A 21,794-nucleotide genomic window follows, 5' to 3' on the forward strand; every position below is an offset into this window, starting at 1 on the left:
TTGATAATGCACTAAACTTCAAAGATGGTCCTCTCCAAGAGGCCCTGGGATATCTTGTAAACACAACAGAGAGATCTGCTGCTTGTTAGTGCTCCTGAGCATTTTATGAGTAATCGCACCTCTCTGATTCAGAGGGGTTGGGTTAAATGCGGAAGACACATTTCAGTTGAATACATTCAGTTGGAAAATTGACTAGGTATCCCCCTTGACATTCCCTTTCCCTTAATCTGTTTTTTTTTTATTTAATTGAATCTGTTATATACAAGTAACACACCTCAATACACAAACACCAAGGTGAAGAGGTCAGTTAGGATCACCACTTTATTTTAAGAATGTGAAATGTTAGAATAATAGTAGAGAGAATTATTTATTTCAGCTTTTCTTTCTTTCATCACATTCCCATTGGGTCAGAAGTTTACATAAACTCAGTATTTGTTAGCATTGCCTTTAAATTGTTTAACTTGGGTCAAACGTTTTGGGTAGCTTTCCACAAGCTTCCCACAATAAGTTGGGGGAATTTTGGCCCATTTCTCATGACAGAGCTGGTGCAACTGAGTCAGGTTAGTAGGCCTTCTTGCTCACACACGCTTTTTCAGTTCTGCCCACACATTTTCTATAGGATTGAGGTCAGGGCTTTGTGATGGCAACTCCAATACCTTGACTGTATTGTCCTTAAGCCATTTTGCCACAATTTTGGAAGTATGCTTAGGGTCATTGTCCATTTGGAAGACCCATTTGCGACCAAGCTTTAACTTCCTGACTGATGTCTTGAGATGTTGCTTCAATATATACACATAATTTTCCATCCTCACGATGCCATCTATTTTGTGAAGTGCACCAGTCCCTCCTGCAGCAAAGGCCCCCACAACATGATGCTGCCACCACCGTGCTTCACGGTTGGGATGGTGTTCTTTGGCTTGCAAGCCTCCCCCTTTTCCTCCAAACATAACGATGGTCATTATGGCCAAACAGTCTCCTTCCTGAGCGGTATGACGGCTGCGTGGTCCCATGGTGTTTATACTTGCGTACTATTGTTTGTACAGATGAACGTGGTACCTTCAGGCATTTGGAAATTGCTCCCAAGGATGAACCAGACTTGTGGAGGTCTAGAATTTTTTTCTGAAGTCTTGGCTGATTTCTTTGGATTTTCCCATGATGTCAAGCAAAGAGGCACTGAGTTTGAAGGTAGGCCTTGAAGTACATCCACAGGTATACCTCCAATTTACTCAAATTATGTCAATTAGCCTATCAGAAGCTTCTAAAGCCATGACATAATTTTCAGGAATTTTGAAAGCTGTTTAAAGGCACAGTCAACTTAGTGTATGTAAACTTCTGACACACTGGAATCGTGATACAGTGAATTATAAGTGAAATAATCTGTTGGTAAACAATTGTTGGAAAAATTACTTGTGTCATGCACAAAGTAGATGTCCTAACCGACTTGCCAACACTATAGTTTGTTAACAAGTGGAGTGGTTGAAAAACCTAAGTGTATGTAAACTTCCGACTTCAACTGTAGGTATGTGGTTGCAACAGAGCGATTTGCCAAGGCAGGATACTGTGAGTGCAGCCCTATCCAGACATCTGGCAGTGGCTTCTGATTAAATTCAATTTTCACAGAACCGCTTGTTGCAATTTCGATGAAGCTCTCTTGTTCAGATATCGGTAAGTGGACTGGAGGCAGGGCATGAAAGGGATAATGAATCCTTGTCTGTAAGCTTGAGTTCATTTGCTTACAAAAAATCATACAATGATGGAAAGATCGAGAAGAGCTCCAACTTCTTAATCATAGCCTCAATTTTGTCCCGCACATTGAATATAGTAGCGGAGATTCCCTGTAATCCTAGATTCAGATCATTCAGGTGAGAAAAAACATCACCCAGATAGACCAGTCGTGTGAGAAACTCGTCATCAAGTGAAAATTATGGTCAGTAACAAAAACGTTAAGCTCGTCTCTCAATTTAAAAAAAAGTGTCAATACTTTGCCCCTTGATAACCAGCGCACTTCTGCATGTTGTAAAAGTGATACATGGTCGCTGTGGCTGAGGAAAGGCACCACTCCCAATATAAGTGAACCCCAAATCAATGTAGTTCTCATCATATTTGCGCCACTTCGATGGTCCAACGTCCCTGTCTGTTGTTCGGTGCTTTCCCGGGTAAGGGGGAGTAGCTCTTCGGCTGCATCAGATTCACAACTGTCAATGTCCATGCTAGCTGGGCTAACAACAAATGTAGAATTACTGATGCTAGCATTGGATGTGCTCGTGGAAGCAGAACAACTTGTGTCGTCGACAGGTGCAGGTGTAGTACTGCTGGTAGTAGCAGTACTACCAGTAGAGCTGGAATGTGTCTCTATGGACTTACTTTTTTAAATCATTTATCCATTTTCGAGCAAACGGAATGAGCAACATCTACGTTTGGCTACATACGGACCGTTAGTGGAATTCCAGCGAGAGAGTAATGGTTAATGTGATTGGATGTTAATTATTTAACTAGGCTACCTGTTTTTGACATTGTGTTGTTATTTCGCTGAACACTAGATAATAACATTTTTATTTTTTGGCAGTGAAAGGAGACTACTCAGACGAGAAAAAAAACTCACCAAATGTATAGCCCTGTTGGAAAATATATATGGACTGTTTGAAAATGTGAAATTTTATAAAAAAAAAAAAATGTGAATCACATTTTTATTTGGCGTACCCCTGACGGCATTGCGTACCCCAGTTTGGGAATACCTGGTTTGGCGTGACACGTGGGAGCAATGGGAGTAAACTACCGCTGTACCCTACCCAGGGGCGTGGTCACGTTTAGCCACGCCTTTCTGTGTGTATTTATCCTGTTGAAGCTGCTGCTCTCCATGACTTTCTCTTCTTGAATAACAATTTGTGGATAAGATTAGAAAAACATGTCATGCAGTAGAAATTCATATCCGTCTTCGTTGTTTAAATTCGGATTTTGATTGAACGAACAGTATACGGATCCGATCAATAGGTCTAACTACTATTGCTATGTGTTTTTTTTTTAATTATGTAAAAAAAAATGTTTTTGTTGCTTAGCCTTGTAGCAGTCAAAATCCTGAATTAAAATCGGTGTGTTACTGTAATAATACACACTGATCTCATGTGGATGGTCTTGTCATCCCTCCTGCCCATCATCACGTACTGTAGCAACTCCGTGCAGGAGTGGACATCACTAATCCTGTGGAATCCGTTAGCAGGCACACACAGGTCATAAAATGGGCATGGCAGTTATTGCGTTTTGAGGTGAGTGACAAGTCATGGTGACTACTTTATGGTGTGATTTATAAAACAACAGTTGGTAGCTATTTTTCTGAAGGTTTGCGCGCGGGAATTGAGTGCGTTTTTAGACAGTCGGGGCATAATAATAGTTAGTCATAGTGTTAAGTAGTTTTGTTTTAAGCGTCTACAGGAATAAATACTTTTTAAAGGCCGTCGATATGAATCATGTGAATGTAAAGATACGACAATGAAGCTAGTTTGTTACTAATGCGCGAGACCATATGCCATAGGCTTGAGAATAACGTTAGCCAGCTAAAGTAGCTAGGTTCCAAAAGGTGCCATATGGTCTCGCGTTAAACCTAGCATTGATTAGTGTTTGCCTTTTCAAAATTGGATTACCTAACGTCGGTCAGCGTAGTTTACTGGCATAAACAACGTTGCTGGTCATGTTTTTTGACGGCATTGGTCCAAAAAAACATTTTCACTAGCCTAATGGCTGCTTTGCAATAGTGAGTCTGTGTGGTAACTTTGCAGTTTGACGTCGAGACTTGAGGACGGTTACATGCACACAACAATAGTTCGGACATATAAAGTGTGTATGTGAAAACGATTTCTAAACCGTTTGCTCGAGCTACCGGTGCCGGCACATGCGCAGATCAATTAGTGATTGAACGCCAATTAAGCGTTAACGTGCCCTAATAATTCAAAAATTTGCTTAGAAAACCCGGTGTTTTAATCGGTGTATGCTTACTTCGATTTTGACGTTACGCCGATTTAAAATAGTCATGTAAACACTTTATTTAACGCCATACTCGGCCTTCTGCCGTAATCTGTTGAATATCAAATTATTAGTGTTAATAAATGTACGAGCGCATGTTTATTTTGATTTTCTGCTATATAAAAAAAAAATCCCAACAGGTAGCCTGATTTCAAATGTGTCCATGTAACGTTAAACAGGATTATTAGCAAAATCATTATTCTGGCAAAGCATGTAAACGTTTTAAACTAACTATTATATTAATCTGATGATCCACAATAATCGTATTATTGTGTAAATATAACCGTACTATTGTGTAAATATAACCGTACTTGGTAAGGTGAGGCAAGGTAACTCCCGTAAACTAACGTTATGGAATCTCTTTCTATACTGAACAAAAATGTAAACACAACATGTAAAGTGTTTATCCCATGTTTCATGAGCTGAAATAAAGGATCCCATACATTTTCCATTAAAACAAAAATATTATTTCTCTAAAATGCACAAATTTGTTTACGTCCCTGTCAGTGAGCCTTTCTCCTGATTTTTAAACAGCATAATCATTACACAGGTGCGCCTTGTGCTGGGGACAATAAGAGGCCTCTGTGTAGTTTTGTCACACAACACAATGCCACTGATGTCTCAAGTTTTGAGGGGGTGTGCAATTGCCATGCTGACTGTAGGAATGTCCACCAGAGCTGTTGCCAGATAATTTTAATGTTTGTTTCTCTAACGTAAGTCACCTCAAACATCGTTTTAGAGAATTTGTCAGTACGTCCAACCGGCCTCACCTCCGCAGACCACGTGTAACTACGCAAGCCCAGGACCTCCACATGCGGCTTCTTCACCTGTGGTTGCTTTTCTGTCTGTAATAAAGCCCTCATTCAGATTGCCTGGGCCTGTCTCCCCAGTGGGTGGGCCTATGCCCTCCCAGGCCCACCCATGGCTGCGTCCATGCCCTGTCATGTGAACTCCATAGATTAGGGCCTAATGAATTTATTTAAATTGACTGATTTCCTTCTATGAACTGTAACTCAGTCAAATCTTTGAAATGTTATATTTTAGTTCAATATAGCTAGCTAGCTTGGAACGGCTGTGGGAGCTAGCTATAGATTTTCATATCTTATCTCCTGGCACGTATTCATATACATCAGGACAACTAGCAAAAGAGCTACCCAGCTCTTTATATTTGAAATACCGCCACACTCAGCTCATAGCTACATTAAATGTAATCACATAATTGTTTTCATGAGAACACGTGGTATCGAGAATCCTCACGAACAGGTGAAGAATCTTGAAGTGTGTGAACACCATCTGTGCCAGATCGTTCAGTGTGCGCACCACTACGTTGGCAACATAGATAACGGCATTCGCGCAAAACTGAAAGCATGACCCACCGCATTTCACCATGGAAAGATGACTGGGAATATGGCCGAATACAAACAGTGTAGTCATTCCCTCCGCAAGGCAAGCGGATTGTCAGTATAGAAACAAAGTGGAGTCGCAATTCAACGGCTCAGACACGAGACATATGTGGCAGGGTCTACAGGCGATCACGGACTACAAAAAGAAAACCAGCCACGTCACGGACACCGACGTCTTGCTTCCAGGCAAACTACACACCTTTGCCCGCTTTGAGGATAACACAGTGCCAACGATGTGTCCCGCTACCAAGGACTATGGGCTCTCCTTCTCCATGGCCGACATGAGCAAGACATTTAAACGTGTTAACCCTCGCAAGGCTGCCGGCCCAGGCGGCATCCCTAGCCGTGTCCTCAGAGCATGCGCAGACCAGCTGGCTGGTGTGTTTACAGACATATTCAATCTCTCCCTATCCCAGTCATGCTTCCATATTGCAACCATTGTCCCTGTACCCAAGAAGGCAAAGGTAACTGAACTAAATGACTATCGCCCCATAGCACTCACTTCTGTCATCATGAAGTGCTTTGAAAGACTATTCAAGGATCATATCACCTCCACCTTACCTGTCACCCTAGACCCACTTCAATTTCCATTTGCGTAACGCCCCAATAGGTCCACAGACGATGCAATCGCCTGCACACTGCCCTATCCCATCTGGACAAGGGGAATACCTATGTAAGAATGATGTTCATTGAATTTGTTCTTAACTGACTTGCCTAGTTAAATAAAGGTAAAATAAAAAAAAATGACGACAGCTCAGCATTCAACACCATAGTAACCTCCAAGCTCATCATTAAGCTTGAAGCCCTGGGTCTCTCAACACCACCTTGTGCAATTGGGTCCTGGACTTTCTGACAGGCCGCCCCAGGTTGTGAAGGTAGGAAACATCTCCACTTCGCTGATCCTCAACACTAGGGCCCCACAAGGGTGCATGCTCAGCCCCCTCCTGTTCACCCATGACTGCGTGGCCATGCACGCCTCAACTCAAGTTTGCAGACGACACAACAGTGGTAGGCTTGATTACCAACAACGACGAGACGGCCTATAGGGAGGAGGTGAGGGCACTCAGAGTGTGGTGTCAGGAAAACAACCTCTCACTCAACGTCAACAAAACAAAGGAGATGATCATGGACTTCAGGAAACAGCAGAGGGAGCACCTCCTTATTCACGTCTACAGGACAGTAGTGGAGAAGGTGGAAAGTTTTAAGTTCCTCGGCGTACACATCACAGACAAACTGAAATGGTCCACCTACACAATGTGGTGAAGAAGGCGCAACAGCGCCTCTTCAAACTCAAGAGGCTGAAGAAATTTGGCTTGTCACCCAAAACCCTGACAACCTTTTACAGATGCACAATCGAGAGCATCCTGTCGGGCTGTATCACCGCCTGGTACGGCAACTGCACCGCCCACAACCGCAGGGCTCTCCAGAGGGTAGTGCGGTCTGCACAATGTATCACCGGGGGAAAACTGCCTGCCCTCCAAGACACCTACAGCACCCGATGTCACAGGAAGGCCAAAAAGATCATCAAGGAAAACAACCACCCGAGCCACTGCCTGTTCACCCCGCTATCATCCAGAAGGCGAGGTCAGTACAGGTGCATCAAAGCTGGGACAGAGACCGAAGTTATTTTTCAATCTCAATGCCTTCCGACTGTTAAACAGCCATCACTAACACAGAGAGGCTATTGCCTACATATAGACTTGAAATCATTGGCCACTAACAAATGGATCACTAGTCACTTTAATAATGCCACTTTAATAATGTTTACATATCTTGCATTACTCATCTCATATGTGTATATACTGTATTTTATACCATCTATTGCATCTTGTCTATGCCGCTCGGCCTTTGCTCATCCATATATTTATATGTATACATTCTTATTCCATTCCTTTTCTTAGACTTGTGTGTTAGGTAGTTGTTGTGGAATTGTTAGATTACTTGTTAGATATTGCTTCACTGTTGGAACTAGAAGCACAAGCATTTCGCTACACTCGCAATAACATCTGCTAACCATGTGTATGTGACCAATAAAAAGTTATTTGAATACAAAAATAAACTACAGGAAAGGTGGAAGTTTAATGTGAAAGGCTCGGCGACATTAGGATTTTGAAAGTCCAGGAAATCCACAATTAGTTGGCTAGTAGTGGCTACTGCCTGGCCAGTGAGCTAGCTATCTACATTTTAGTCATTTAGTTAGCCTCCTAAATGCAGTGGTCAGTGGCTAAACTAACTATGAGTTGAACATATTTAACTGGCGACTAGTTCATTTTCAGACATTGTTGCCATCATGTCTAACCAGTTGGCTATTTTAGGTCGTGAGCTTCTGAGTTTGGCGTCCACTATTAGCTAACTGTTAAATTAGCGAGATGGCTTCTGCCTGGCCAGTGTGAGCCAGCATGCTACATTTCAATCAGTAGCTATCCTTCTACATGTGGTGATCACTGGATAAACTAGCTATGAGTCTTAACATTTTTGTGAAAACTAACTAGTAGCCAGTTGTTGCCCATGGTGGAATCATATCTAACCAGCTGGATCCTATGTGACGTGTCTAGTATGTGCCCATGAGCTCCTGAGTCTAGACACAGTCTAGCTAGCGTTGATAGCTGAGCTGTTTTATAATAAAACGTCTGTGGCGACTCAAACCCTGTAGCTAGCTAACAAGCCCTCCTCGGCGACAATGTTAATGGGGTGCGGGAATATTAGATAACTGTTTTTGAAGTTGGTTGTTACAACTGGTTTTAGGGTTGTCACTTGTTACTGAGTTTTAGATCAGAGGGGAGAGAGATTGTCTGCGATTGTTTTGGTAAGGGCTCAAAGTGATGTCACGCCTTCAATAAGGCTCAACCAATCACCCGATGGATAATAATTACTTTGGATCTGGTTATCCTATGAAAGGAACGTCCGCGTGCGGGTAGGCTAGTCTACATGATGAGAATGTTTTTATTTTGTGTCGAACGGCAGTCAAGCACCGATCATCATGTCACCAGAATAAGAGCCTAGATATTTATTGGAAAGCAGCATCATGCTCATCACTGTGCATTGTCGCCACCCTGTGAAGTTCATCATTTATTTAATCAATGGTTTCCCGAGTTGTAGTGGGAGGACCACACACTATATCATCACATGACTCCCAAGTTTACTCAGATATGATGGTTTATTATGCTGTATCAATAGTTGTGCATAAAGGTGTTTCCACTGCAATTTTGCGCATAATACATTTTACAGACTCAAAAAGATCCAACCATGTTGAACGAACAAATGATCTGTCGGCATTTATAAAATTGTACCGGGAACTTCCTGTTTCCATCACAGCTGTTACAATTTATTTTTATTCAGTATGACTTTACTCGCATAAACACGTTCCATCCACAGTTTTTATATAAAGTAATCAAACTTCAGCTTGGTTCCGATAAAATGGATACTGCTGTAATTGAAATGCCATTATATTGAATGCCTTTATCATAGGAGAAGGAGAGTGGTGGCAATGTAGCTAATAACATAGTATGATTTCTATATGAAGTTAAAGAGGAAATTCTTCATTCATGCATCGATGCCCTTATTCCCAGTCTCATTCCATACTGATAGCAGAATGCTGAAATTTGAAAACCTCCGTCTTTATTGTCTGTTTTACAGTTACTGCTTACCTTCACCTTTGATTGCTCCTGCATTTGGCTGGTTTCCACCTCCTATCTCTTCAGCCGTGATTGCCTCAAATGCCTCTCTGGCCAATTCCACCAAGCAAACACTCACTCTCACTGCCTTTGACTGATGAAGAGGTGACGACTCACTGAATGGGAGCTAGTGCTGGACAGTCAGACCTTGGGATACAACAGGAGCAGAGCAGCAATGTACCGGTGGCCAACCCCACCCCTCCACCGCGTTTGCTGTGAGGTTAGTGAAGCGAGGAGGAGAAAGTGAACTCTACTAGATGCCATGATGGAGGACGACCAGCCCAAGTTGAAGCCACCTACACCTTCTCCCTTGCTGGACCTAGAACACAGTGCCGGAGCCTCGCCAGTAACGAACCATGCAGAGGTAAAGTATATCTAGTGCTTTAGCCAAAATGCTAATAGATAGCCTTTACATCATTTAATGATACTGAGTCGCTGAATCTATGAGCCATGGCTGACCGGAAGCTTTGGCATAATAGTAGTTCCACACACATTGATCTAGAATCAGTTTTGAAGGCATTAGTTTACATTTCCTATTGGCAGTGTACGGTGCACTCTTATTTGGCATTATGCATTTATGGGGTCAATTATTTACGGGAAAAGAAAAGTAAAATCATCATTGCTGACGTTTTGTCAGGTCATTTGAAACATACCTTGAGATGTACCCTACCAGCAGATTTTCCCATGATTTTTGCCAGCCTCTTTTTCCACAGAGTGGGGTATAAGTTGGAACAACAGCCTTTTTCATGACACTAACTGTTCTCATCGTGGCACACTCTTTTGTAGTATAAGTCCGTATATCTACGCTTTATTATAAGCATGATAACTATTACTTAAACAGTAGTGTTTTGTTAGTGTGACTAACCTCTTTGTCAACAATGAAGAACCACTTAACATAGGTGTGTCAAAGGAACAGAGGCAAAAAAGCCAGTAGCATTGGCATTTGCTCCAGTACCATTCTTATCAGCTTTCAATTGTTAGGCGAGGCTACTCAAAACATGTTCCTGATACCACAGTCATTCTCTCTTGAAAGATTGCAATAATTTAAACTCAAGAAGTTAAAGCTACAATATGCAACTTTTTGAGCGACCTCTCCAAATCCGCACAGTCATTCTCATTGAAAGCAAGAGCTGTTCTCTTTGCACTATTTCAATGCTTCCGTTAAGTTTGTTTTTGCATCTTTTGGTTTTGTACACCAGCTTCAAACAGCTGAAAATACAATATATTTGGTTATTGAAAATCTATTTCACAGAGGTTTAAATGGTACAATGATTCTCTACTTCAAGTGGCGCAGCGGTCTAAGGCACTGCATCTCAGTGCAAGAGGCGCCACTACAGTCCCTGTTTCGATTCCAGGCTGTATCATAACCGGCCGTGATTAGGAGTCCCATAGAGCGGTGCACAATTGGCCCAGCGTCGTCCGAGTTTGGCTGGTGTAGGCCGTCATTGTAAGGAAGAATTTGTTCTCAACTGACTTGCCTAGTTAAATAAAGGTTACACATACCCTATACATTGCTTGTTTTGTTACATAAACTGAAATTAAGCGATCTATTTAAATTTTAGCAACCAGGAAATGGCGGAGCAATTTCTGCGTATTGCACCTTTTAACGGGGATCGGAGTACGATGGAGTCGTAAGGATGCTTTTTGGAAGCAAGTTTTGAAAAACATCGAAGTGTCCCTTCGTGTCAAGCGTCTCTTTGGCAAAATAATAAACAAATATCCAATAGCGTGTTACTTTTTCAGAAGCTTGTATTGAAATGGCATTTTTGTAGTAAGAAAGTTTAATTAAAAAGTATGGCTACTGACACATTTTCATTTGGAACTAAGACCCTTTTCCTCCATGTCTCTGCACCCCGGTTCCTGGGTGTGAACCAGATTCAGGTGGTGGTGAGCCGGGGCTCCACCCCCCAAGTCACGAAGGAGACCTACTTCATCCCCCGTAACCCGGTGGTGGATGCGGGCACCAACACCGACCCCCCGGTCATCTGCTGTGGCAGGCTCCGCCGGGTATGCCCCTGCCCGCCCCGAGGCCTCCTGTCCTCCCTCATCACCAAGGGTGGGCACCAGCATAGAAATAGGCCACTCTAATATGCTTCTACACCTGCATTGTTTGCTGTTTGGGGTTTTAGGCTGGGTTTCTGTACAGCACTTTGACATTTCAGCTGATGTAAGAAGGGCTATATAAATACATTTGATTTGATTAATATTGTGTCTCTATGCTGCTGCCCATGAAAATGTAATTCTACTTCTATGGGCACCAGAATAGAGATACAATATTTGCCTAATGAACCTTCATAACGCTACAATGTGCTGATAATGCCATTGATAATGCATTTATATAGCACAAATGGAGTAGATTTACAGATGGACTAAGGCACTACCCACTGTCCCTGATGTTAACTTGTATATTTCAGTACATTTAGGCTTAGTAGTAGACCTTTGAAACCATTTGACCTTGCAATCCAAATCAAGTACAGCACATTTTATTTTATTTGTCAGGTGAAAGGCAAAAACAAACAACCTGCTAACTGGCCACGTACTGACTTCTGACCTCTCCTCCTTCCCAGTCCTCATTGCATTAGTGCTGTTTGGCGTGGTGTGGTCCATCACAGAGAAGGAGTGTCTGCCGGGGGGGAACCTGTTCGGCATCACCGTGCTCTTCATCTGTTCCGTCACCGCGGGCAAACTGGTGGGCCTCATCCAGCTGCCCAAACTGCCTCCCTTTCCCCCGTTACTGGGTAGGTAATGCGAATGGAGAGAGTGTGTGTGTATATATGTGTTGTAGGTGATGGGCTCTGTCTTGTCCGTGACCGCATGTATACGTGCAGCATACAACAGGTTATTTTCTGTAACCTCTACCTCATTTCACTTGTTGAGAGTGAGACAAAATGGCATCTTCAGGGTGTTGCATGCCATACATGTTCCTTAGTAACAGTCAGAGACGCCATCTTTTTCTTTGTCTTTGATATGGGAGAGGTGGCCTGGCTGCTGGTAATATACATCTGCTGTTATAGTAGATAGAACACACACACACAACTACTTACTATAGTAAGCACACATTCAGATTAAACACACCCACTCACTATATTTAGCATGCATGCACTTGCTTGTCCCCTCACTAGTACTCTTTACTATACATGTCAAATGGGACTGTTTCACCTGCATGTAACATGGTCAAACAGTCTCTTATTATTCTGTCTGGCTTTGCCAACACTGCTACTTCGTGTGTAGTACGTCATACATGTGTTGCTACCATACCTAGACAGTGACGTGAGTTTATATCCCACCTTATTCCATTTCTAACCAAATGAGCAACCTTGTTGACTTAGACTGATAAGGAGTAAATTCAAATGTATTTGCATTTCTTAACATACAATAGAGACTTGGTTGAGACACGGTGCAGCTTTGACCAAAGTCTCTCTTGATGCTGGTAACCACATGACAAGTCCTGTAGTTTGCATAGACCCCTATAATAAGACAGTGGTCACTCGTTCAGCCCACAAGAAGATAGAAGTCAGACGTTCAGAGTCACAACCTACTCCTCACTTTCAACAGTCCAGAAAGGAGATTGTAGATGATAAATAAGTGTTTGTTGGGTCTTTTGATTTTTCATCTTTGATCGTTTGTTTAGTGTATATCCGACAGAGGCCACTCCCATAGTTCAGAAGTGAAGTCCTGATTGTTGAATGTACATCTTTGATAGTTAATGTCTCTCCAACCCCTGTTTTTCATTTTGTAAACCCAGAGGAACTCTGTTTCCCAGTTCAAAGTCCCCGTTTCATTGTTTGAACTGAACAGACCTTTTTTGGCCTACGTTGCCTCAAATCCACAACCCTGGCGTTAGCTAATGCCACTCTCTTACCAATTGAACCACACAGGACCACATCGATCTTTCTGACCTTCAAAGGCAATTCAATTTTATACAGTAGATTAAAGACTCCAATGTTCGCATTATTCCTACTTGGAAACGTTTTTCCTTTACTCTCAAAAGATTCCTATGCCTAGAAGCCTTTGATATCTTAAACCAATTGATCTTCAACCTTTTTAATATTCAGTTCCCAGGCTATCATAAAATGTGTATTTCTTGGCATTTGAACCAATGTGAAGATGGGAATAATATCTTAGCCTCAAGATCTCTGTTTAACTCTTAACAAAACGATGTTGTCTTCAGAACAACAGGAAGACATTGTTTTTTGCCCCTTTTGCTGTGAGAGAAAGTCCAAAGAATACGGTGTGTTTATAAAAATATTCAATTTAGTATGATAAAGTATCATTGTTTTCTGTCATTCTCTACAGGTATGCTATTGACGGGCTTCCTGCTACGTAATATCCCCGTGGTAACGGACGCCGTGTACATCGACTTTCGATGGTCCGCCTCCCTGAGGAACATTGCCCTCGCTGTCATCCTGGCCCGAGCAGGCCTGGGATTGGACGGCTCGGTATGTCAATGAAACACTCATCTCTCTCCATAGGCCAATGCTTTTAGTGTTTAGTACTTGTCTTTTTATTATTTATGTTCCTGTGTTAAAGGAAAAATCCCCTCAAACTATATATGTGTATATATTTTTCATTAGTCCACTATTGATACAGTCCCAAAATGTTTTGCATTTGAGCAGTCAAGTTTTCAGGACTTTCAGGAAGCCAAGTGTCACTTGCCACATCGTCATGGTGCAAAATACATCGTATAATGCAAAACTCATCATCATGAAGATGTAGCAAGTGACACTTTGCTTGAAAATCCTATATCTTCAAAACTTGACTGCTGACATGCAAAACATTTTGCGACTGTATCCACAGTGGACTAATGCAATGTGGATTTTTCCTTTGAATTTGTGTGTGTACATGTGTGTTCCTAGGCTCTGAGGAAGCTGAGTATGGTGTGTGCGCGCGTGGGAATGGGACCCTGCATCATCGAGGCCTGCACCGTCGCCCTCGTATCCCACTTCCTCATGGGCTTGCCCTGGATATGGGCATTCATCCTAGGGTAAACTCTCTTTCTCTGTCTCGTTGTCTCTCTCGATCTCTCTTCGCTGTCTCTCTGTCGTCCTCTCTGAGCCTTCTACTTCTAAATCCCATTCAGTATTCTGCGGCCTCTCGATGCATTTGTAAAACTAAAGGGCTACCTAACACCGCTTGCATTCCAATAAGACGGGTGTAGAGTTTTTGGCAGCTAACTCACCGGGAACACTTGAAGTATCCTTTATACCAGGGCTCTCAATCCTGTTCCTGGAAAGCTACCGTCCTGTAGGATTTCACTCCAACCCTAATCTAGTGCACCTGATTCTAATAATTAGTTCTAACTGGGGTTGGAGCAAAAACCTACAGGACGGTAGCTTTCCAGTCCTCGATGAACAGGATTGGAGACCCCGCCTTTATAAATTTTCATTTAATCCTGACACTTAGCCCTTTGCTTTCTTTCTCTCTCCTCTCTTTCTCGCTCTCTCCCTCTCTTTTGCTATATCTCTTTCTTCTATATTTCTCTCGTCCTCGCTCCTCTTGCTCTCTCTCTTGTCCTCTCCACTTTTATTGTCTCTCACTCTGATCTGTCCATCATTCTATTCATCCATCCCTCTAAATACACTACATGACCAAAAGTATGTGGAAACCTGCTCGTCAAACATCTCATTCCAAAATTATGGGTATTAATATGGAGTTGGTCCCCCCTTTACTGCTATAACAGCCTGCACTCTTCTGGGAAGGCTTTCAACTTGATGTTGGAACATTGCTGCGGGGACTTGCTTCCATTCAGCCACGAGCATTAGTGAGGTTGGGCACTGATGAGCTTTACACCACACCGGCCGATGCTTGGGATTGCGCATGGTGATCTTAGGCTTGTGTGTAGCTACCCAAGGAAATTAATTTCATGAAGCTCCCGTCGAACAGTTCTTGTGCTGATGAAGTTTGGAACTCTGTAGTGGGTGTTGCAACCAAGGACAGGTGATTTTTACACACTACGTGCTTCAGCACTCGGCGGTTCCGTTCTGTGAGCTGGTGTGGCTTACCACTTCACGGCTGAGCCGTTGTTGCTCCTAGACATTGCCAACAGCACTTACAGTTGCCCGGGGCAGCTCTAGCAGGGCAGAAATGTGATGATCTGCCACACTTCAGTAGGGCCATTCTACTGCCAATGTTTGTCTATGGAATATTGCATGGCTGTGTGCTTGATTTGATACACCTGTCAGCATTGGGTGTGGCTGAAATTGCCAAATCCACTAATTTGAAGGGATGTCCACATATAGTGTATATCTCAAACTAATCCCTATTAGTAAAGCTGCATCATTAAACACTTTCTCTTTACTCATTGTATTTTCCCCTCCCCTGTCCCTTCTAGGTTTGTGATGTATTCAAATCAATCAATCAAATGTGTTATTTTTATTAAGAACCCTTTTTACATAACAGTTGTCAAAATGCTTTTACAGTAACCCGACCTTTGAAAGCATCTTCTACAGGGCCATATTATATGATGAACTCTCATAGTGTGTCTCCTCTCCTGTAGGTTTGTACTGGCCATCTGCTAAATGGCCATATGATCATTATTCATATTATAGGTTGTTACTTCGGAGGTCATTCTTCAGCCTGGCAACCCAAACCTGATGAATATGATGATTAACCCTCACTTTGGCTCTCCCGCCTCTTGTAGATTTGTGCTGGGAGCCGTGTCCCCGGCCGTGGTGGTTCCCTCCATGCTGCTGCTGCAGAAGGATGGCTACGGCTTGGAGCAGGGCATCCCTACCCTCCTCATGGCCGCCTGCAGCATCGACGACATCCTGGCCATCACCGGCTTCACCACCTGCATGGGCATGGCCTTCGCCACCGGTAGGGGTCCAATTAGTCAGGAGCATGTTGATTTGTGCCTCTGCTCTGAGCCAATGATGAGAGGAGACCACTAGAAAAAAATTGAACTGTATTATCTGTTTTTGTTGCAACGTTACTCGAGATCTTCCTGCAATCCGTCCTGGATCCAATAGATGACGCCCTCACACTTCGGGAATCAAACCTACGAACCCTGTTGTTGCAAGCGCAATGCTCTACCAACTGAGCTACACAGGACCATTTAGTATGAGCTATTACGGTGTCTTCCTCTGTATTGCATGCTTTTTATTGCTGACTTCCTGCTGCATACTGCGTCCCTAATGGCATCCCATTCCCTATAGAGTGAACTATTTTTGACCAGGTTCCACATAGGACTCTGGTCAAAAGTAGTGCACTCTCTAAGTAACAGGGTAACATTTGGGACGATCCCATCTGTTTTGATATCTGTTGTTTTGTTGTGCTGTGTCTCTCTCTGCAGGCTCCATGTGGTACAACCTGCTGAGAGGTATACTGGAGGTGGGAGGGGGAATGGTGGTTGGGGTACTGCTGGGATTTCTGCTGCGCTACTTTCCCAGCAAAGAGCAGGTAGGAATCTCCATCGAAAGCACTTAGCTTTTAGTCTAGGAGTAGGCGTAGTCCAGGTCTAGGAAACTTAGAGTTGACCTATAACAGAGCTCAGTTTTCTCAGTAGCGTTTCCCTTTCTTAGTAATGTTACTCCAGAGACATAGTCCTTGTTTGGGAATCTTTATTAATGAGTCCTTTCTTCCTTCTCTCACTCTCTCCTGTAGGACAACGTAGTGATGAAGCGCTCATTCCTGCTGCTGGGCCTGTCGGTGTTTGCCTTGTTCGGCAGCAACGTGGCCGGCTTCCCCGGCTCGGGGGGCCTCTGCACCCTGGTCCTTGCCTTCCTGGCTGGCCTGGGCTGGAGGAGGTCAAAGGTCAGTCAACGACCCCATCCCATGCCGACCCCTCACTCAACCCTCCGTACCCTGCATCTTCGAGCTAGGCACTTACTCTCTCACCCAACACCCAAATGCCCCTCTAGCCCTTACCTCTAACACAGTGACCTAAACTTAAGCATCGGATAGCAGCTGGACAGCTTGAACATTCCAGTGCAGTACAAACTGTTGTCATAAGACACAGTGGGACCCTTCCAGTCAGTATACAGAGGCCCAATCCTAAATATACATTCACAGAGTCACGTCTGATATTGTCTCTATGGGAGGCAGATTCTCTAGTAGAGAAACAAAGTTGTGAAGTCTTGATGTTTGCTGAACTCTCTCTGTAGTCTGGTTCGTGTCTGGTAAGTGTTTAAAAAAAATGTTTTTGTTATCACTTGTCTTGATAGCGCTTCTCAAACCCTTCCATTTTTCTCTACTTTTACAAATTGTGTTTGAAAACGTCAGTAATTTGAGAAACCGCAACGTGTGTGTGTGTGTCTGACTGACTCTGTGTTTGTGTGCAGGTCCCTGTGGCGGACATAGTGGGTATTGCCTGGGAAGTGTTCCAGCCACTGCTCTTTGGCCTGATCGGGGCTGAGATCCAAATCTCAGAGCTGGACAAAACCACTGTCGGTGAGAACACAAACACACGCATAAACACACAGTCAGTAAGAACACACACACCACATATACATTTATACCCCGCTCTTGGAGATCTTCTATCAGGTGTGTTTTCCTACTTTAACTTAAATTAAGTGTTTATCATTCTACCCCCTATTCCCTTCTCTGTCCCACCAGGCCTGGGCATAGGCTCTCTGGCCATTGGTCTGCTGGTACGTGTTCTCTTCACCTTCGTCTGTGTGCTGTGTGCCGGCTTCAACTTTAAAGAGAAGCTCTTCATCGCTCTGGCCTGGCTACCCAAAGCCACCGTACAGGTACTTAACGTTAAACAGGAACCAAGGTGGCCTGGAGTGGTCTAAGCCGCTACCTCTGGAGCACATGTACGATGTGTCCGCTGCTAGCATGGGCTCGAATCCAGCTTACTGCTCTTTCAGCACTCTCCTACCTTTCATCTCTCTATTTTAAAATAAATAAATAAAAAACAGAATCTAAGGCTGAAATTTTCCTGACACAAAAAAAGGCTACAACAAGCAAAATAACCATAGCATTTGAATATTGTAACTAACTTGTGATCGCGCCACGTGCAACCCGTTTTTGTATAATAATAAAAATTGCACACTCTAGTGCTGCTTTGCGTGAGAAGGGGTAGGGGTTGGGGAACATCTGTCATATCATTCCCAACGTCGGCGTTAAGTTTATGACTTAGTTTTCCAATAAATTGTAGGTGCTTTTACTCACAATGTTGAGGGTAACGTGGCCAATGTGTCGATCTCCTCCCCTCTTTTCTCCCCAGGCGGCCATCGGCTCCACAGCGCTGGACATGGCCCGCACCAAGGAGGATACGGAGCTGGAGAAGTACGGCATGGAGGTGCTGACAGTGGCCGTGCTCGCCATCCTGCTCACCGCCCCCATAGGGGCCCTGGTCATCGGACTCACAGGACCTCGCCTGCTGCAGAAACCAAAGAACCCTGCCTGGGGTGAGGACGCACACACAGAATGTGCAAACACATCGTCTGCATAGATGCACAGACAGAAGTGTACACACACACACACACACACACACACACACACACACACACACAAATAGGAAGGACTGCCTCACCATCTCAGTGTTTTAAAATAGAAACGCACACAAAAACCCACAACTACTACTAACCTTGCTTGAGTGACAGCTGTTATCCCACACATGCTGTAAACGGTGACCTTATACAGCACATTATGGTTTTAACCTCCACTCCTATTATACACCATTGTGCTTTTTTAAAACCAGCTTGTCATAGCTTTGTCCACACAGCATAGGGAAGGAAGTGTGTTTATGAAAAGCAGTGTCCCTTTATGACAGAGATTATCTTTATTTGAAAAAGCCTGGAATCCAAACTGATATGCTTTTGTTTCAACATTGTTGACAGTGGTGAAACAGAGCATATCATTCAGAATCTCAGGCTAATAAAGAGAAGCCGTGGGTTGGAGAATGATTTGCATTGTGGCTTCAGGTAGTCTTTGTCTCCTGCATCATGCTTCGTCTCAGCCCTGTCACCACACAATGGTGGCTTCTTTTGCTCTTCAGGTTTGCAGGGAGATTTTTTTATGACTACACGGTGTGTCCTGGTGAAACGTGTTACCTGCCCATCGCTGTGTCTCAGACTACACTCACTGAGACGTTTTCCATGTTGACCATTTGGCCTATAGTCCTATTTTGTTTATACACATGCACTTCAGTTACACACACACACACACACACACGGTAAAAGCCTTTTTTTGATCGTTTTTTTCTACCCTTTTTCCTTGGATATGCAGAGCGGGAGCAAAGCGGAACTATGACCGAGTCCCCAATCACCTACGAGAGTACCCTCTGATACCAAACCAACGTCAGTGGTGGGAACCAGGAAGAACACATCACCAAGGAGGAAATTACATGGATGGATCATAGGGAAAATGGGGGCACTTCAAGGGTGCATCTAAAATGGCATCCTATTCTAGTGAAAAAATGCCACCCTATTCCCTTGAAAGTGCTGTACTGTATAGAGAACAGGGTTCCTATTTCAGACTCTTGTGACACCCAGGATATTGCCTTTCGGACAGTGGGGTTTTCAGAGGGCTTTTGCCACTTCATCTGTGTATCTGTCCTTGGTGTGTTTGACATCCTGCCATGTTTATTTATATCTCCCCTGAGGGTAGTTTTCAGGCCTCGAGCTACAGCTCCCACTCAACCAACAAGCCACGATATCCAAGCATTCTGCACTATACTGTAACGTTACGATACAATGGCTGAAAATTCAGTAATGCTACTACTAAAATTATACCCTATCATTAAAAAGTGATTCTAAGAGCGGAGCCATTGGAATTGAATGTGTTTGACATTGACCATCAGGCATATGTGTGTTCATTATCACACAGTCGTACACTGTATGTATGCCCTCACAACATTTTTTTTTTGTTGTCCTTAGGCCTTATGCATCAATTTACCAGCTGTTGAAGTTGTATTCTGTGTGAATGTAATGTATTTGAGAAGTGTGTTATACTAGTACTGCGGTTTGATTCAGAGAAAATATCATATTTAGCGATGGACGGTTGTTGCTAGCGTGCTAGCTAGACGCAGGACAAAGGCAAGGCAGTTTTATTTATTGTACGTTTCCATTTAAGCAATATTCAAATCATGTGTGCACTAAATGTGACCGTCACAAAAAAACATGAATAATATGGGCCCCTAGCTAAGATATATTTAAGACTGGCCTTTAATGCAAAATCAGTGTAGCTTAGATAATAGCATCACATTCTGAGCAATATACTATAAAAACAATGTTTTTAAGAAAAGACTGCCAAAACAGTCAAATTTTTTGTTCTATTCATTTGTTTTTATTATTTTTATTATTCAGTATTTTATAATTTTGATTCCATAGAGTTAATTATGCAGTTGATTAAGATTTTCATTTTTGTTACATTTGTATGGACTCTTGAAAGGGTCCCTTAGGTTTTTCAGGAGTAATTTGTAGTGTATCATACCATGTAAAAGTCCTGTATAGCTTTTGAAACTTGAACTTAAAAAAGCTCAATGCTAATTTGATCTGTTACACAAACTAATTCCATTATAATTTTCTCCGGAGAGCATATAAACCGTAGGTCTAGCTCAACCGGAATATTATACCCGGAAAGGATATTCATACCAGAAAGGATTTGATATTGAGATAGAAATGTCTGCACTGGCTCTTTAACGAAGGTGGTAGTCTTTTGACACTGTAAGAGAATATGAAGGACACCTTCCTAATATTGAGATGCCTTTCTTTTTTTTTTCCTCAGAACAACCTCAATTTGTCTGGGCATGGACTCTGCAAGGTGTCAAAGTGTTCTACAGGGATGCTGGCCCATGTTGACTCCAATGCTTCCTACAGTTGTATCAAGTTGACTGGAATGTACATTCTCAGCACTCAAAGGACATTCTTGATACACACGAGGAAACTGTTGAGTGTGAAAAACCCATCAGCGTTGCAGTTCTTGACACAAACCGGTGCCATACAATTTTGAAAGGCAATTCAACCTTTGAATGGCACATACAGTGCATTCAGAAAGTATTCAAACCCCTTGACTTTTCCATATTTTGTTATTTTACAGCCTTATAAAGTTGATTAAATAAAAAATCCTCAATCTACACAAAACCCCATAATGACAGTGAAACAGGTTAAGACATTTTTGCAAATGTATTCAAAATAAACATACCTTATTTACATAAGCATTCAGACCTGTAAAAATATTTTGAAGATGAATATACAACGCAGAGGACTAAAGGTCAAGAGAGAATTAACGATCAATGGAAAGTGTTTTTTCTGTAATATGGCATTAATGATCAATGGGTCAGAGACATGGGGTGAATTTGTCTATACGTTGTCTGAAACAGGGTACTTATTTGGCCCAGTTTTATTGCAAGGAATTCTAATTGGTCAACCACAGGCTAGGGTTAGGTTATAAATTACATCCTGTCACTTCGTTCTGTGGAGAGAATCACTGAGGACAGGGGAGAATGAACATCTACCTCTCAGCATAACATCTATGATTTGTCCTCTTTGAATAAACCTATTTTTCTCCGCCTGATTTGCTTTGGGGTCTGTGTTATTGAAGCGTAACATCAACTGCTAACAGACCATTTGCTATGAGACTCGAAATTGAGCTAAGGTGCATCCTGTTTCCATTGATCATCATTGAGATGTTTCTACAACTTGATTGAAGTCCACCTGTTGTAAATTCAATTGATTGGGCATGATTTGGAAAGGCACACACCTGTCTATATGGAAGGTCCCACAGTTGGCAGTGCATGTCAGAGCAAAAACCA

At 42.8% G+C, this 21,794-nt stretch overlaps 1 protein-coding gene across 1 annotated transcript; it reads left to right on the plus strand.

Annotated features, from left to right (window-relative positions):
* The first annotated feature begins 2,876 nt into the window (after positions 1 to 2,876).
* Positions 2,877 to 21,556, plus strand: si:dkey-162b23.4 (sodium/hydrogen exchanger 9B2). Its single transcript, XM_055923811.1, has 13 exons — positions 2,877 to 3,263; positions 9,057 to 9,458; positions 10,970 to 11,150; positions 11,662 to 11,832; positions 13,391 to 13,533; positions 13,951 to 14,078; positions 15,735 to 15,910; positions 16,386 to 16,492; positions 16,697 to 16,846; positions 17,374 to 17,482; positions 17,648 to 17,784; positions 18,264 to 18,447; positions 19,268 to 21,556. Exons 2-13 carry the CDS (start codon positions 9,357 to 9,359, stop codon positions 19,324 to 19,326), a joined length of 1,647 nt encoding a protein of 548 aa, XP_055779786.1. The 5' UTR covers positions 2,877 to 3,263; positions 9,057 to 9,356; the 3' UTR covers positions 19,327 to 21,556.
* The last annotated feature ends 238 nt before the right edge of the window (positions 21,557 to 21,794 follow it).

This window comes from Salvelinus fontinalis, chromosome 5 (genome assembly GCF_029448725.1).
Source record: "Salvelinus fontinalis isolate EN_2023a chromosome 5, ASM2944872v1, whole genome shotgun sequence".
Classification (NCBI taxonomy): Eukaryota; Metazoa; Chordata; class Actinopteri; order Salmoniformes; family Salmonidae; genus Salvelinus; species Salvelinus fontinalis.

Excerpts from the sequence above, each read along its gene's own strand:
- si:dkey-162b23.4 (XM_055923811.1), top strand. The coding sequence starts at position 9,357 with ATGATGGAGGACGACCAGCCCAAGTTGAAGCCACCTACACCTTCTCCC. Across the intron at positions 16,847-17,373 it reads TGGGCTGGAGGAGGTCAAAG|GTCCCTGTGGCGGACATAGT; the intron begins GTCAGTCAACGA and ends GTTTGTGTGCAG. Across the intron at positions 17,483-17,647 it reads GCTGGACAAAACCACTGTCG|GCCTGGGCATAGGCTCTCTG; the intron begins GTGAGAACACAA and ends CTGTCCCACCAG.